Genomic DNA, 15,595 nt, shown 5'->3' on the forward strand with positions numbered 1-15,595 from the left:
ACATATTTAGCAGGAAACAGTGGCTTTGGTTACTGTTATTACTGCTACCCAAGATGGGATCTAACTATCAGCGTTTTCATCATGGATAGGTTTCCACTGGCATTAGTGCTGAGGGTGGGTGTCTTGGTGGAGTCAGGGAGAGAGGCCAAGCCTTCCCAGGGAAAGGAAGTGAGAGTAGAGAGGAGGGAATTCAGAAGGGGTCAAAGTTGACAGGTCAGGACTGCCTATGCATGTGGATGTGTCTGGGCAAGAGTGCGCATGCATGATGTGTGCTTTACAGCCCAAAGTGGATTCTGGCTATGTTGTCAGCAGCAGAAGAATAATTCATACATTCAGGCTTCCACACTTACACTTTGAAAATCCCACCTTAATTGTGTGTGCCTTATGATTACCGGCCATTAGAGACCATTAGTAAATGAACTATGCGATTTCAATTGTGAAATGCAAACTCTCCTGTGAAATGCAAACCTAGTTTCACATATTAATTGCTTCTAATTAAGGAGGATCATTTTGGCCAATTAGCTTTTGGAATTTAAGTGGAATCAGAAGGATAATTTAGAAATTTGCTAATTGCTTCCTCCACTGCAGCTGTTTGCCTTTAGAGCAAACATATACCATCTGCACGTGATGCTGCATGCAAACATGATGGCTGAGAGGCTTGGAAACTCTTCTTACAGTCGTTGTATACACAGCAGTCACCATACCGTTGGACTTAGCAATATAAAAAAAACGGGGAGAAAAATGAGGACATTAAGAGAGAAAAAGAGCATGGGTCTGGACCCCAGAGATCCAGGTTCTCTGGGCTGTTGTCTAACACTGGACATGTGATATTGCTTCTCCAGGCTTCCTGGATACAAGATGGCAAAGGTCTCTTACAGCTTATGACAAGCTTCCATGATTCATGATGAGCTTCCATGATTCATAGGCATCTACATGCCGCCATGTAAGTGGAAGCTCCGTGGGAATAGCAAAACCATCTATAAACAGAAGGGCCAAGTATGCCTGTGGACACGTTGGCACGGTCGCAATACAAGTATTGGGGCTGGCCACTGCTCTTGCAGTCCATGGATTTTTTTGAAGGAGAAGGTCTTTGCCTCTTGGCACTCTTCCATTTTATCTTTTTTTCATACCTTTTCCCTAATTTCAATGTCCTTTTCCTGGTTTTGGTGGTACTTGGTCTTTTCCGCGGTATGGGCCTCACTTTCTGGATGGCTGACCCTGTCCCCACCGACAGATAGTTTTGCCCTGGCCCTGAATCCACAGCTGAGAGCCCACTGGTGTTCTCTATTTCTGCCTTGTCTTGCTTCTCCTCTCCCCTTGCTGTGAAACAGGCTCTCAGCACAAGTCCACTGACGGTGGCTGCTGCCAGAGGTCGGTAATTACCAAGAGGGTTCTTTGGCGTCTTGACTTGGGCTTCATGCTGAGCTCCTCATTATTACGTTATAACTCACCAGTTAGAACTTGCTCCTCAATCCCTCTCCAACCACAGGATTTTTTTTTTTCTGGTCCCACAGCCGAGTTTATTATATTTGTTCTCTTCTTTTATAAAATTATAAATTTCTAAAGCCAGGCCCGAATGGTAGCTTGAGTCCCTCCATTTCTGTAAACTGAGAGGTCTCCACCTGGCTTGATGATACAGACACAGGGTGTGGGGAGGAGGAGAGGGGTTATGGTGCCTGAGGAAGGAGGCAGAGGGAGGAGGGAGCGCCACCATGAACCACAGTCCCTGGGCTACAATTCATAGTAAGAAGGCTCAGGTTGTAGGGAGAGGTCAAGGCTCAGTGAGGTTCTGGGGTGACCAGGGGTTTCCCTTGGGTAGGTGGCAGCCGCCAAGATGCTCTCGAGTCGGTTTAGAGGCCAGGGCCCTTCCCAGCCGTCTGTCCTGTGGCCTAGCCGACACTCTCTTCGTCTCACTTGGTGCTCTGGGTCACTGTGACAGAGGCCCCAGGCCTTTCCTACATGGCCTGGCCATTAGGGGAGGACGAGGACACCAGTGGGGGAGTCAGAGGAGAGGTGATTCGGGAGGCCACAGTCTTGCAGCCATTGGAGGAGAAGAGCTGCTCATCCTCAGGGAAGAAGGTGGTGCTGTCCAGCACAGCCTGGACAACCTCATCCCTTGGCTCCAGGCCCAGCTGGGCCAGCTCTTTGAGCACACATTGCCGGACATGGTGCCGCTGGAGCAGGCAGGCACCACTGAGTCTAGGAGACGCTCTTCCATGATCCCCGCGCGCGAGAAGCCACGGAGCGGACTGCCCAGCACCGCGCGGGTGCTGACCGGCTCCAGCTCCTGCAGGAGGATGTCCTCGCGGTCCGGGCGGCTGCGCCATGCCTCCAGTGCCACCCATCTTGCTGATGAAGATGAAGATGGCTTTGCGATAGAGGTCCTGTATACAACCCTGGAGGAGCTCAGGACAGGCCGCAGGACTTCCATCAGGCCTGGGGGCATCTGTCCATCTCGCCGAAGAGGAAGAGGGAGCAGCCACAGGCAGTGAGAGTCCCTTGGATCTCCAGCTCTTAAGATCCTTTCGCAAAAGGCGCCCAAGCTGCAGCGCAGAGAGGCCAGATAGTCCCAGGAGGCGGCCGCGGGATACCGGCCCGAGCAGCCCGAGGAGCGAGCCCCAGAGCCGGCAGCTCGGCGTGGGGCAGCCAACCGCCTCGCCGGGATTTTTTCTTTATAAAAATAAAACAGGTTATTATCTACCACCCTCCTTTCCATAGCAGCACAAGCTGTTGCCCATTTCTACATCGCGAGGTGGTGGTATTATCACTGATTCCTGCCTACTCTGTGGGAATTCCCTTTTGCGGGGGCAAAAGGAACAGGGTCCTTCGGTTGAGAGGCTGTAGAGAGAACCAGTTTTGTCAAGATAGTGTTTGTCCTGAGAGGTGGTGCTGTGACTTAGATATTTCTGTGCTTGCTTTCTTCTTTGACTTTATTATTTGCCTTGTTGGTAGCTTATGTCACATTCCTATATCCTCAGCCTCAAGCCCTGTGAATGGGAAGCATATGAACTAAGACAACACTCTCCAGGAACATGGGATCCACCGTGGATTCCTGAATAGCGTGAGAATTAGAGGTGCTGATCACCCAGCAGCTGAAAATTCGTGTATGACTTCTGACTCAAAGATGTAACTGCAGTAGCCTACTGCAAACCAGAAGCTTTGACCATAATACGGCAACTAACACATGCGTTCTATATTACGTGTATTACATACTTACTTATTTATTTTTTTTGAGTTGGAGTTTTGCTTGTGTTGCCCAGCCTGGAGTGCAATAGTGGGATCCTGACTCACCAAAACCTCCGCCTCCTGAGTTCAAGCAATTACAGGTGTGTGCCACTATGCCCGGCTAATTTTGTGTTTTTAGTAGAGATGAGGTTTCTCTATGTTGGTTAGGCTGGTCTTGAACTTCCAACCTCAGGTGATCTGCCCGCCTTGGCCTCCCAAAGTGCTGTGATTACCTGAGCTGTGATTACATGAGCCACCTCGCCCCGCCTACATACTTAAAGCTAGATGAAAGAAAATGTTTTGAAGAAACTCGTAAGGAAGAGATAAAACATATTTACTCTTCATTAGGTGGAACTGGAACATCATAAAGGTCTTCATCCTCGTGGTCTCCACGTTGAGTAGCTGTGGAGGATGAGGAAGCGGGGAGGAAGAGAAGCAAGAAAAGGAGGAGGAGGAAGATGAGGGGGGAGAAAAAGGAGAAAAAGGGAGGAGGAGGGAAGGAGGGGATAGGGGAATGGAGAGGAGTTGGTCTTGCTGTCTCAGGGTTGGCAGAGGGGGAAGAAAATGCATGTATAGGTGGACCCATGTACTTCAAGCCCATGCTGTTCCAGGGTCACCTGTGAGACGTGCTCCCATGATGGTGCTAGCGCTGTGGCTGTCACTGTCTCTGCAGTGTGGCGCTGTTTGCGGGGTGGGGAAGGGGAGCTGGTTTGACTTATTGTCAGGGCAAACACCATCTTGACAAAATTACTTCTCTCTACAGCCGTTCACCTGAAAGGCCCTGTTCCTTTTATCCCCTGAAAAGGGAACTCCCCCAGAGTGGGCAGGAATCCGTGATACTCACACCACCTTGTGGAGTACAAGCTGCACGCTTTTTGTATGTGCTTCCCATGTGCACCAAGTTCGATTTGGGTCATCTCTACAATTCACCCTTCCTGAGGCCCACCGTGTTGCTAACAGGCCAGAATATGGAATTATTCTGGGCAGTGGTTGGAATTTCCTGGCAGGGAATCTGTGCAGAAAATGGGGCCCGACATGCCTCCTCCGTCGAGACAGTGCAAAGGATTAAACAGATTCATGTTCAAGGCATGTTCTCATTATGTGCAGCCTTCACTAAAAGTAATTAGAACTTGGCAGATATTCTTTTCAGATGATTAATAGACCATTTCCACTTCTCTTTTTGAGAGGTCAGTTACCAGTTACCAAAAATGAAACACCTGCCTTTACATCAATGTGCTGCTGCCGAAATGTAGCAGGATGCAGCTTTCACAAAGCTGTTAAATACATCTGTTGTGCCAAAAAAAATGGGGCTCTATGTTTACCTAAGTCCTAAATAAATAGGATGGATTTCGGGACACAAGTCTGATTAAAAACTTCTCCCTAGGCCAATATGATTTTAAAAAAACTAAGTTAGCTAGTTTGCTATGTGTCATTTATAAAGAATAAAACCTGGAGAGTAGTGAACGGCCATTTGGTGGTATTAAACATGTCTTGGGGAAAGCCTGTCCTAATCTGAATTCCAGTTATTACTATTTTCCATACTCAGATTCAGGGAGAACATATTCTCTGTGGCTTAAATGAACCAAATTAGCCATTATGTGTAGTATTAAGGAGGACGTTGTATTACCTGAACATCTTGTTCCTTGGCCAGAGTTTACTGAGCTATCTCAAATGCCTCCCAAGAGGGGCCCAGTGAACATGATCTACTCCCATAGCAGCGCCCATTGTTTCTGTATGGGGAGTCCTTGTCATCTTCAAGATGGGAACCCTGAGGGAGAGTCAGTGACTGAACTGGGGTTCAGAGTGGGGTCCTCAGGACGGGGCTGTCCGATTCTCACTCAGATGACTCCTGCCAGCCACTGAGGTCCAGGCCTTGTCACCAGCACCCTTCAGAAGTTTTCAAGGGACATTTATGTCTTTAATTTACAGATGAGGGCACACAGGCTCCGGGGTTTCAAGCGACTTACCAAGCCAGTCAAGTGGGTGACGGGAAGCCCTCTCCAAGGAAGGGTGGAAGCGGGGTCTGGCCTGGCGTGGCTCTCCCTCTCCTCTAGGAATGGAGCCTGCATTCTCTACCCAGGTCTAAAAAGGGAATTCCTGACTCGACTCCCAGACGCAAGAGCCAAGCTCCCGGCCTGGGCTCACCCATGGAGGAACCCATAGCGGAGTCGGTGTTTTGTGGAGGGACCGCACAGCGGAGTTGGTATCTCTGGCCCACACTGGCCCAGGAGCTGAAGCCAAATTATAGAACCCAGCCACACTCAGCTGGAAGGAATTTTGGGATGGCCTCTGCTGGTGCAACACAGCCACCAGGACAGCTCGTTAAAGCACAGATTCCTGGGCCTCACTCAGAGATTTTGATTTAGTAGGTCTGGGGTGGTGCTGGATTTGGTTTTCTTAGCAAGCTTCCAAGGCAGGCGGATTCATGGACCACACCTGAGTAGCACTGGCCTATGTCACCTTGTCTGAAGACGGACTGGCAGGTGTCTTAGGGCCGGATAGTAAATATCTTAGTCTCTGCAGACCAGAGTCTGTGTTGCAGCTACTGAACTCTGCCGTCGCAGCAGAAGAGCAGCCATCAACAGTATGTGCGGCAATCACCTTGGCTGCCGCCTCATAAACCTGTGCAACAGGATATGGCCGGCCGGCTGTGGTTCGCTGACCCCTCTGCAGCTCGCCCATGCGCACGGCAATGTGGGCCATGAGTTCAGCCCCACCACTCCTTGCTTACACAGCTGTAACATGGGGGTAATATTCCTGGTCATATTTTTCTCCAAGCCTATGATGAAATCATTGCTTACCAGGTTCTGTATCAGGTTCAATCAGTTCCATATGATGACTGATACTGTTTAGAAGTAAGACAGCTGCCCTGATGAGAATCATCTTTGAATCTGGCTTTATTTATGTTCCCTCATTATTAGGTACCACCTAAAGGAAATTAAGTATGCTAAGAGAGATGACAGGACTAATTTTGAAGGTTACTTTAGGAAGTTTCTTGGTATGAGAAAACAAAAATAGGGTGGAGTGATAACGGGTAAAATGCACACTATTTGGGTGATACATCCATGTAACAGAACTACGCTTGTGCCCACTATTTATACAAAACAAAAAGGAGAAACACCTAAAACTGTCTCTATCAGACAGAACAAAAAGAAGTATCACAAGGCCAGCAAGATGAAACCAGTTTATGATGGCTCCAAGCACTAACCGCCTTTCCCAAGTATTTTAAGAAAAAAGCATTCTACAAAGATATAACCAACAAGTTATATTATTTTTTATTCATGTTAGAATTTCTATCAGTGTTTGAACATTAATATTTAGAGAGTTTGTACATTTTCACCTTCCAAGGTTTGAAATGAGAAGCATGCTAGGTCACCAGTGGTAACTAACAAACACTTCACAATCGCGTGAATATCCACTCTGCTCTCACCACTCTCTTAACACTGTTAAACATTTTCTTTCCTTGCTGTAATTTACAATGAAAACTGTGCTCCACTCATGTCTCAGCAAAGTTCCAGACATTATGGATTCATCACATATAAATTCTTTAAAAATATACTTCTGTCAAAAGACTTGATAACTACTATGTACACTACAAAAATAAATCTTCATATAAATAAATTATATGGCATACTTTTATCTTTGTAATTGAAATGACACAAACTCATTTCCACCAAAATTGGCAATGAGACCCAGTTTGAATATTTATTTCCTTTAAACTCCTTACCCTAAAACCTACCATGAGTCTTTAATGTAAATGTTATATACTCTGAACTATTTAACATTAGTAAGCACTCTATACAAATAAAAATTCTGTCCAAAAGTAAAACACAGCTGTAATGTTTCCAATAGAAATAAAATCCCTGCATTTTTTTTTGTTATAAACTGGCATGACAAATACTGTAGAGGAAAACATTCTTATGATACAAAATTATAAATATCAGCAAAATTATTATTTTTTTAAAAAATTAAAACATCCAAATGAACAAACAGGACAGACAAAATAAAACTATTGAGAGAGAGAGAGAGAAATTCTAATTCCCTGCCAGCCCTCCAGTTCTCCCTTTGCCAATGTGACTATCAGAGAAAGTTCTACATGGTGCAGAAATCAGGGGCCACACAGGCTCTGGTGCACCACAAGCTGGGCTCAGCAAGGGAGCGAGGGTATGCCGGGAGCCAGAAGGAAGTCGACTTCAGAATTTTGCATCATCCCTCTTCCACGTAGGACAAGTTTTCTGAGCAGAGCTGGGTGTTAGGTTGGCAGACTGTGTGGGCGACAGAAAGGCACCACAACAGCAGCAGGGAGGTGGCCAGGGTCCCCAGCAGAGTCACGCACATATACACCTGGCAGCCACAAGCAGCTCCCAATCAGCATCTTAGAGTTTCGTGGTGAGTATCAGGGTCTGAGGTGACTACACTGCACGTGTTCCTGGGGGCCCATGCCCTTCTGTTAAGGTTTCCCATATAATTTAAGAGGGAATAACAGGAGCTGCCACTTGTGAGCCCCTCACAGTAGCTTAGGCTTCAGCCCTGCAGGAACCCTGCCCTTTCCTCTGACTTCTTGTCTATAACAAGGCACTGGTGCTGATTTGGTTGGGGAGCTGACACTGGGTGCTTGCCTGACATTTGCTGGTCTCTGGTAAGAGGTGAGGGAGCCGTCAGAGCAGAAGAAGAGAACCAGTACAGAAGCAACTTTTAAAAACTGTGCCTGGTTGTGAGACCTGCCCCTGCCAACATCCTTCAGTGGGTGTGTCCATCCTCTCGCTCTCCCACATCACACTGAAAGGGCACTAATGACGGGAGGATGGAGGCAATGTTCAGATCTATTTAGGAAATGCACACCCTATACACTGGTATGTGAAGAATCCCTCCGGAGGTCATATCCTACGTAACACCTGCCCCCATACCACCACAATGCATGCTCACAGTTTATTTTTAAAGAAAGATACAAACAGATCCAGAAAGCCTCAACCAGCGGCTCCATTTAAGAGAGGGAGTTTAAACTACAGGTGATCCAAACATCATTTCTGGGTTGACTGTGGCCCAAGAATTAACTGAACAAGTTTCTCAACCTGTGACAGGGCCACATCCACTCTTGAATTTGGGGGTGTGGGGGGACAGGTCATGTGTGTGTTGGTCGTAAGAGGGGCTCAATGCTGCATGCTTTCTAGAGTATATTCTCATGGCCCAGCCAAGGCTCTCCACTAGGCATGTCACCCAATTCTCTAACACCCACGATGATTAACTAATGTGAGCCCCATACCCTGAGGTTCCAGCATCCATCACAATGATCCATGAGAAGGAGCTTATTCTCCTGAAGGACAAATTGGGGTCCTGGATGGCAGCCAATGATCAGAAGAGACCCTGTGGACACGAGGAGAGTCTTGCTTTTGCTGGGCAGATTGGAAAGGACTGGGCAGATGTTTAGGGCCAGCCCTCACCAGCACAAAGTAATAAAAGATATCCTGATGCTTCCAGCCTGACTAGGTCAGAGCTTACAAGGGTTACAGATAGTACAGAGAATCGAAACAAGACAAAAAAAAATCACAGTACAGTACATGGTGAAATCACACACATGTTCACACACACAGCCAAACAAGAGGACCGCACTCAACTACACCTAGAGAAGCCACCAGGATTAACGTGCTTTCTTCATATCTGCTCATTAAACAAAACATTATCACGCATAGCGTGTTTGAAAGTTAACAGTAACATTTCATACTACCACAGGGTTGTGATATGCAAATTTAAAATATTTTAAACAAAAACCTTTACAAAATAATCCTATTACATAAGCAATATTTGCATAGAATTATACAAGTAAATTATACAATATTTAAGCAGCAGCAACATATGCTGAAATTTAAGACCGACGAAGCTTGGTTGTGGCACAGAGCCCAACGCACAAATACGGAGAGGCCCCACTGCGGCCTCCGCGTTCTGGGGCAGGAGTGGAGAAGCCCCAGATCATACTACATTACACCCTTCCTTCCTATATTACACATGTGTACACCTCTTAAATATTTATAGAAATATTTCACAAAATAATACAAGCGGTTACAGTAACAATGAACTGCTATCCTGGTGCAGGGCGTCTTCCATAACTCCAAGCAGTTCTCTTCAAGCAGTACTGGAAAGAGGTGGGGGCGGGGGTTTCCAATCTTTGGCCTCTTTGCTTCAGAATCACCCTTTAAAAAGAATCAAAAAAGGAAGCTGAACTAAGAGGTGTGCGGATCCATATTAATAAAGAACAAAAGCAGGCAGCAGTGATCTTGGCGTTAGCAATCAGGAGAGTAGGGTGTGGGCCTGAGGATTCCGGGGGGCTGCTTGTGACTGCTCCCTTCATCTGGGGACTGCTTACACAGACACGTTCCCATGGGACCAATAAAGATTGGCAAACAGGTAAAGGGTGGTACTGCTCTGTCCTTGTGGCGCTGCACCGACCCTCCACAGGTCAGCAGCAGGGGAAGAGAGACCCAGTGTGGGGCTGGACTGGTTCCCCAAGGATGACAAAGCTTGAACACATCAGCTCTGCCCTGGGATAAAAGGTCACTGGGGTCCAGCACAGGATGGGCCTGAGTGCCGGGGCCCCTCAGGGACGCTGAGAACCCCAGGAGAGCCTTGCCTCTTCTCTGCCTGGCTCTGGGTCCCTCAGCTGCTGACACTGGTGGCACGCACCTCCTCAGTTGGAGCTGCTTCCCCGGGGCCTCTCCTCACACTCCACGTCCTGCAGCTCAATGACTTCCACCTTTGAATCCCTCCTTTCACGCCGGACGTGGAAAGGCACGTGGGGGTCCTCGAACAGGCCGTGGTCAGTCTCAGGGTAGCCTTCGTAGCCTGGGCGGAGCCCCCCTCGGGGGTTCCGCCCAGGCCCAGGAACAGGTGGCGGGTGCACAGCAACAGTCACGGAGGCAGAAGCCGTCACAGTGGTGATGGGCTGGCAGTAGCCGGGCATGGAGCTGCCCATGGCAGTGGACGCTGGGTTCCGAGGGTTGTGAGAACGGGTCCCGCGGGGGCCCCAGCGGTCCCTATTGCTAGGGCCAGAATGCCCTTCAGTAGAAATTTCAAAAGCGTCTCTGCGCGGTCTATAGGGGGGTGGCCACAAGCCTTCTCTGGGGGGGTTCCTGCGGGGCTGCTGGCCTTGCTGTCCAGGAGGCAGGGACCCTGAGTCCAGGTGGGGTTGCTGTCGTGGGTTCGAGCGTGGGTGATGCCTGGATTCGGGAGGGACCACCTGTAGAGGTGAGGGTGGGTTAGAAGGGTGGGCAGGGTGCTGCCATAGGCTGGGCATGGGCCCCTACGGCTCCCACACCTCCCTCCAAAGAGTCAGTCAACCCTGGGGAACCAGAGGGGGCCTTCCACCCGCAGGAGAAAAGCCCATCCTTCCAACAGCCTCCGGGACCTGGCAGAGGAGCGCCTTGTTTGAATCTTGGTTCCAGGCTTTCTCCGACACAGCTGGCCGGACACCACTGCTGCTGTCCATGAATGTGGGCTGTGGTCAGAGCATCCAAGCCGCTGCCCCCAACGACCTCCTCCCCACCCTGTTCAGTCCTGAAGGTCCCGAACTGCTCTTCTCCCGAAGCTGCCAAGTGTGTGGCCCTGGCTGGCCTGAGTGCAGGACGCTAGCAGGACTGTCTCTGCCTACTCCGGCAAACAGTAGACATGTGGCTGCTTATGTTTAAATGACCTAAAATTCAAAATCCGGCTCCCTGGTAGCCCCGGACACATTTCAAGTGCTCCACAGCCACGTGTGGCCAGTGGCTCCCGTCCTGGAGAGCCGAGAGGGCATTTTCATCATTGCAGAGGGCTGTGGCGGGCAGCCCGCTCCATCTGATTGTTAGGAATCTGGTCTCTGCATCTCTATACAAAGCACAGAGCAACACAGTGGCCACATCAATCAAAAGGACCGTGACCAACTTCAAAGTCGTTCAGCTTGTACCTATTTTTAGGCTCCCGCTGAACAAAACCAGATTCACACTGCAGCTCAGCGGGCATCGTCACGGGGGGTAGGAGAAGGACAATTTAGGTTATTTGGTTGGCCTTTCTCTCTTTCACGGAAGGGCTGCTCTGGCCTGGGACTGGAATACCCATTTCCTGGAGGGACGGCAGGGGGCCCTCAGTGGAGCAACAGTAGCCTCAGAGCCTTCCTTGAGGTTTTGGTGCTTAGCTCCTGGCCTGGGGGGCTGAGCCCATCCTGGGAGCACAGGGCAGAGGAAAGGACCCAGGCCCTTGGAGCCTCTGCGGAGGGGCTCCCAGGCTCCTGGTGACCTCATGAATCACCTAAAGCTAAGAAATCAGGGGTGGGTCTCAGCCTCTCTGCTCCTTCCTATCATCTGGAACATGAGCTTGGAGCCACAAAAACTATGGTAAAGTATTTAGACGATAATAATTAATGTTGTATAAAGGGCAATGAAACCTAACAGGAATGAGAGAAGAAAAAAATCCTGCCTCTGTTGGCAATAAAAACACCACTACAGTTTTAGAAAATGTCACTCTAAAATCACATGCACCTTAAGAAAAAGAAAGGCAAGGAATGCTTTATCTCTGGGCTTTCAAGCCCAAATTGTTCTCACCCCGGACAAGACAGATGCTATTGCTTTGTACAGTGACATTACTGGCCCCCGTCCCTACCCCTTTTTCTTCATGTCTTATGAGATCAAACCACAGGAAGACAGCATTTTTAGAGTTGAAAAAGAGTTAAATATTGGCAATTTCCTATGATTTGACCTAGCCCGTACTTTACCTTTGTATCCATCTCCCTGTGTGACGTACTGCTTAGAGCAGGCAGGAACCCCGCTGGACCACTAGGCCACTACCATGGGTGGGAAGATCCCTCCCCCTGTTCCCCAGGGTTACTTACAGTAGAGTGGGCAAAGACGGGGTTTTCTGTGGCTTCCACGATCACTTGGTGGGCAGGGCCTCCCATGCCCTGCTGGGCCTCGTAGTGCCGAAGCTCCTCACTGAGGCCTGACACTGTCGTCTGGGAACTATACTCCGAGTCGGAGGAATCAGACCCGCTGTGCATGGGACCGGGGGGCACGGCGAACCTGACCACACTGGGGGGTGGCTCAGGTGAGGGTGTGGGCAGGCGGTTCAAGCCGTTGGCTGGAGACACCTATTTGAGGGGATTCCATGTTAAAAGTGTTCTTGTTCATTTACCTGCTGGCATGGTATCATTCAGGGGCCTCTGTAACCTGCCCTGGAGCCCTGCGCACTGTGCTGCATTAACCTACCTTTCTCTACCACCTGGGACCTCAGGTCCCGCAGCTGGAGCAGAAGAACTGCCCTCTGCTCCACACTGGAAAGGAGGGATGTGTACTTTTTACCCTTGTGAAGTCTAATCGTACATCTCAAGGGCAAAGTCTTCTTTTACTGTATATAAATCTGTGAGACTCAGGCTGCCAATCAGTTGATTCAGAGAAACAAAACCAAACCAGCCATATATCCCTCAAAGCTAGTGCAATGAAGAGGAAAAAAGCTAGCACTTTGCGATGTTTACTAAAAAACAATCAGCAGGTGGGGATACACCTAAGTGTCTAAATGAAGACTGGCACAGGAAACACGGCATTCAGCTGGCCTACACATGGGACATCCCCCGTGTCATTACTGACCTCAGGATATGGTCCAAAGAAAGACAAAAGCACGGGAAGCAAAACCAGCCCATTGAGAACGCCGAGGATGGTGAGGATTGCCAGCACAGCGAAGAAATACCTGTGGGATCAAGAGGAAACAGAAACACGTGCTGTGGCAGGGTAGATCGCGCCACCCTCCGTGTGCCAAGCATAGCAGCACAGCAACGCCAGAAATGAACAAAACCCACCCCACAGAAAAGGCTGTTACCCGACTGCAGTTCAACACAAGGTGCGTTTTTGTTTTTGTTTCTTTACCTTATGACTCTGAGGACTACATTCCACAACCCAAAGTGTTAGTTCGTGAAGGGAAGAAAAAAAAATTAGTCTGTTAATTTGCTGAACTCTGATGGCATGTAATGTTATTTATGAGTGTGTTACACAAACACAAAAATATGGAATGTGAGCTGAATGGCGGGGCAGACTGAAAGCACAAACACAATGCCGAGGGGCCCCGTTCAGGAAAACCCAGCAGAAGCAAACAAATGAAGTGAAGGGTGTAGAATTTAAACAATTTAGCCCAGGAGGAAAAGCAGCCCACTTCTGCAGGCTGCTAATCCACTGTGAAATGCTTCTGCATCTTACGGCAGAATCTCTAATTAAGTCTCTAGCGTATCAGGTAAGGCTTTCCCTGGGCTTTCATTAATCACAACTTTCTGCCTAGAATTCTGTGAGTTCCAGTTTTACCAAATAGCTCCAATTGCAATCTTTTTAAAACACAGGAACCAGCTTTCTGCAAAGAAAATGCTGCCCATTCTGTGGGAGCTGGGGCATTGTGCTGGGTGAGGGCCCTCCACAATGGCGGGGCTGCTCTGCGGGCCAATCTTTTGTTGAACAATTTAGCATCTCTGAATACTCTTGTTTTGCGTCAGCCAATTCAAACATAAAGGCCGCAGCACCATGGCAGAGGAGGAGAGTGCACAAGTAGTTCTGCTTTCCCACCATTGAGGGCTAAGGTCTGGAATCCTTCATGAATACCAAGGTAAACCTGTCAGCTAGGGACAGCCTCTGGTGGACACTCTGCGTGGCTGGAGGGCACGGACTCCACGCAGGGATGGGTCTCTGGAACTAATGATTTCTAGGGCCACTTTGATGGAAGTTGGCTGCAGTGGGGGAGAGGCTCAGGATGTTCTGGGAAGAGGGAGAGCAAGATATCTGTTAATGGCCCTCTGGTTCATAAAATGGAACAGGCAGCCAGTGCTGCCATGTCTATCTATGTTTTGACATCAGATGAAAGAAGAGAGAATCCCTATAAAAATACAAATACCTCGCAGCTATTGTAAACAGTAGAAACTTCTGAGCTGCATTAGTAAAAACCAAGCAGCCAATGTCTTGCTCTAATGTAAACTGCTGGAACTTTCGGCTGGGGCGAACATCAGCAGCAGCATTAAGACATTTGCATCCCATCCATCTAGCTGAAGCGTAAACAGACCAATTAGATTTCTGACGGCTTAGCATATACAGTGTCCGCTCATTTATTTGACTTCAGTGAGGACTTTATCAGGTTAATCCATCCTGTTCTAGGAAATGGGAAGCCCTTTTAAGTGCTTGAAAGAGGAACCCTGATATTTCTGGATGGGAACAACCCCGGGTGAGAGAAGTACGCTGGGATTCTAGCCGCCAGGTTCCCAGCTGGGGGCTCTAATCCAGGCTACATTTCCTCACATGTCAGCCCCACAAGGCTGAGCGAGACTCTCCTCTAACTCATGAGATCCCAGCACACCCTGCATATGCCCTGGTTTTGCCTGTGAACTTGTCTCTCCCCTTAAAAGACCTTAAGCTACACAGAGGGATATGGGGCTCCCCAATATTTGCTGTTGAGCAAATGGCACTGACAGGGTGCTTGTTATATTCGCATTAAATGAGAAAGTAAATATGCAAAAGAAACTCTTACTTGATATCGGGCTTGCGTATCATAGAGATAACGTGCTAGTGCTTGAAAAAGTGTATACCAAGAACAAAGGAAAAGCTAAAATCAAACTAAGAACCAAAATAAAACACAGACCAAAACATTTAACCAAGTTGGGCAACTATCTATTCGGTATTGGCAAACAGGAATTTAGGACCTGGCTTGTTGGCTTAGCAGTAGTCTGTGTTGAGAAGTCCAGCTCCAGGGATGCTGCAGGGAGGTGGCTGGAGATGCAGACCCAGCCCCTCCCACCACCTGCCCCCGGAAATGTGCCCTGCACTGAAAGAGCCTCAGGTGATTCCTAAGCCCATCAGTGTGAGAAGCCCTGGTCTACATCGATTCCACTTCCCCATTCACTCTGTGCAAAAACTACAACAAGCAAACTTGGCACTCATTCTAGGAAGGCGGTCTCCACGATGCCAAACTGCCCAGTGAGCTATGCCACAGGCCAACCAATGGACTCATCTTTTCCCCATAATAAAACTTTGGCTAAAATTGAGCTGAAACCCTCTTTTTACTTGAAGACAAGAAGCCTATCTTTCTCTTGCACACACACACACCCCGCCCCCACACACCTCTCAGTACTGAAGCGTGCCAAACAAACCAATCATTTCTCACATCCAGTTCTGCCCTGTCATGGTTCTAATCCTGGACTATCTTTTACTTACTGGTGATTCTGGTTGTAGCTCTCCATGAAGTAGCGGAGTTCCATCCAAGAACAGCTACCTCACAAAGCCATGAAGGCTGCTCAACGAAGCAAGGGGTTTCTTTCTCTGCACTTCAAATTTCTTTTCAAAAGGAAAACTCGCTGTTCTTTTATATTTCACTAAGTCAT

General features: G+C 48.5%; 1 protein-coding gene and 1 pseudogene across 10 annotated transcripts in view; both read right to left on the reverse strand.

Annotated features, from left to right (window-relative positions):
* Positions 1–1,955: 1,955 nt before the first annotated feature.
* On the reverse strand, positions 1,956–5,928 carry LOC100413612 (torsin-2A pseudogene; annotated as a pseudogene).
* A 549-nt stretch (positions 5,929–6,477) lies between these two features.
* PTCH1 (patched 1) overlaps positions 6,478–15,595 on the reverse strand; it is a 70,973-nt gene continuing 61,855 nt past the window's right edge. For 9 of the 10 annotated variants that reach the window (XM_078348416.1, XM_035300826.3, XM_035300822.3 and 6 more), the window contains 4 exons: positions 12,834–12,933; positions 12,083–12,337; positions 9,904–10,456; positions 6,478–9,413 (listed from right to left, as the gene is read on the reverse strand). In XM_078348416.1, the coding sequence (XP_078204542.1) occupies positions 9,908–10,456; positions 12,083–12,337; positions 12,834–12,933 (904 nt within the window). In that variant the 3' untranslated portion in view covers positions 6,478–9,413; positions 9,904–9,907. Of the gene's footprint in view, positions 9,414–9,903; positions 10,457–12,082; positions 12,338–12,833; positions 12,934–13,109; positions 13,126–15,595 lie in introns of all 10 variants that reach the window. The other variant, XR_013526070.1, reaches the window with a different exon arrangement.

This window comes from Callithrix jacchus, chromosome 1 (assembly GCF_049354715.1).
Source record: "Callithrix jacchus isolate 240 chromosome 1, calJac240_pri, whole genome shotgun sequence".
Lineage (NCBI taxonomy): Eukaryota > Metazoa > Chordata > Mammalia > Primates > Cebidae > Callithrix > Callithrix jacchus.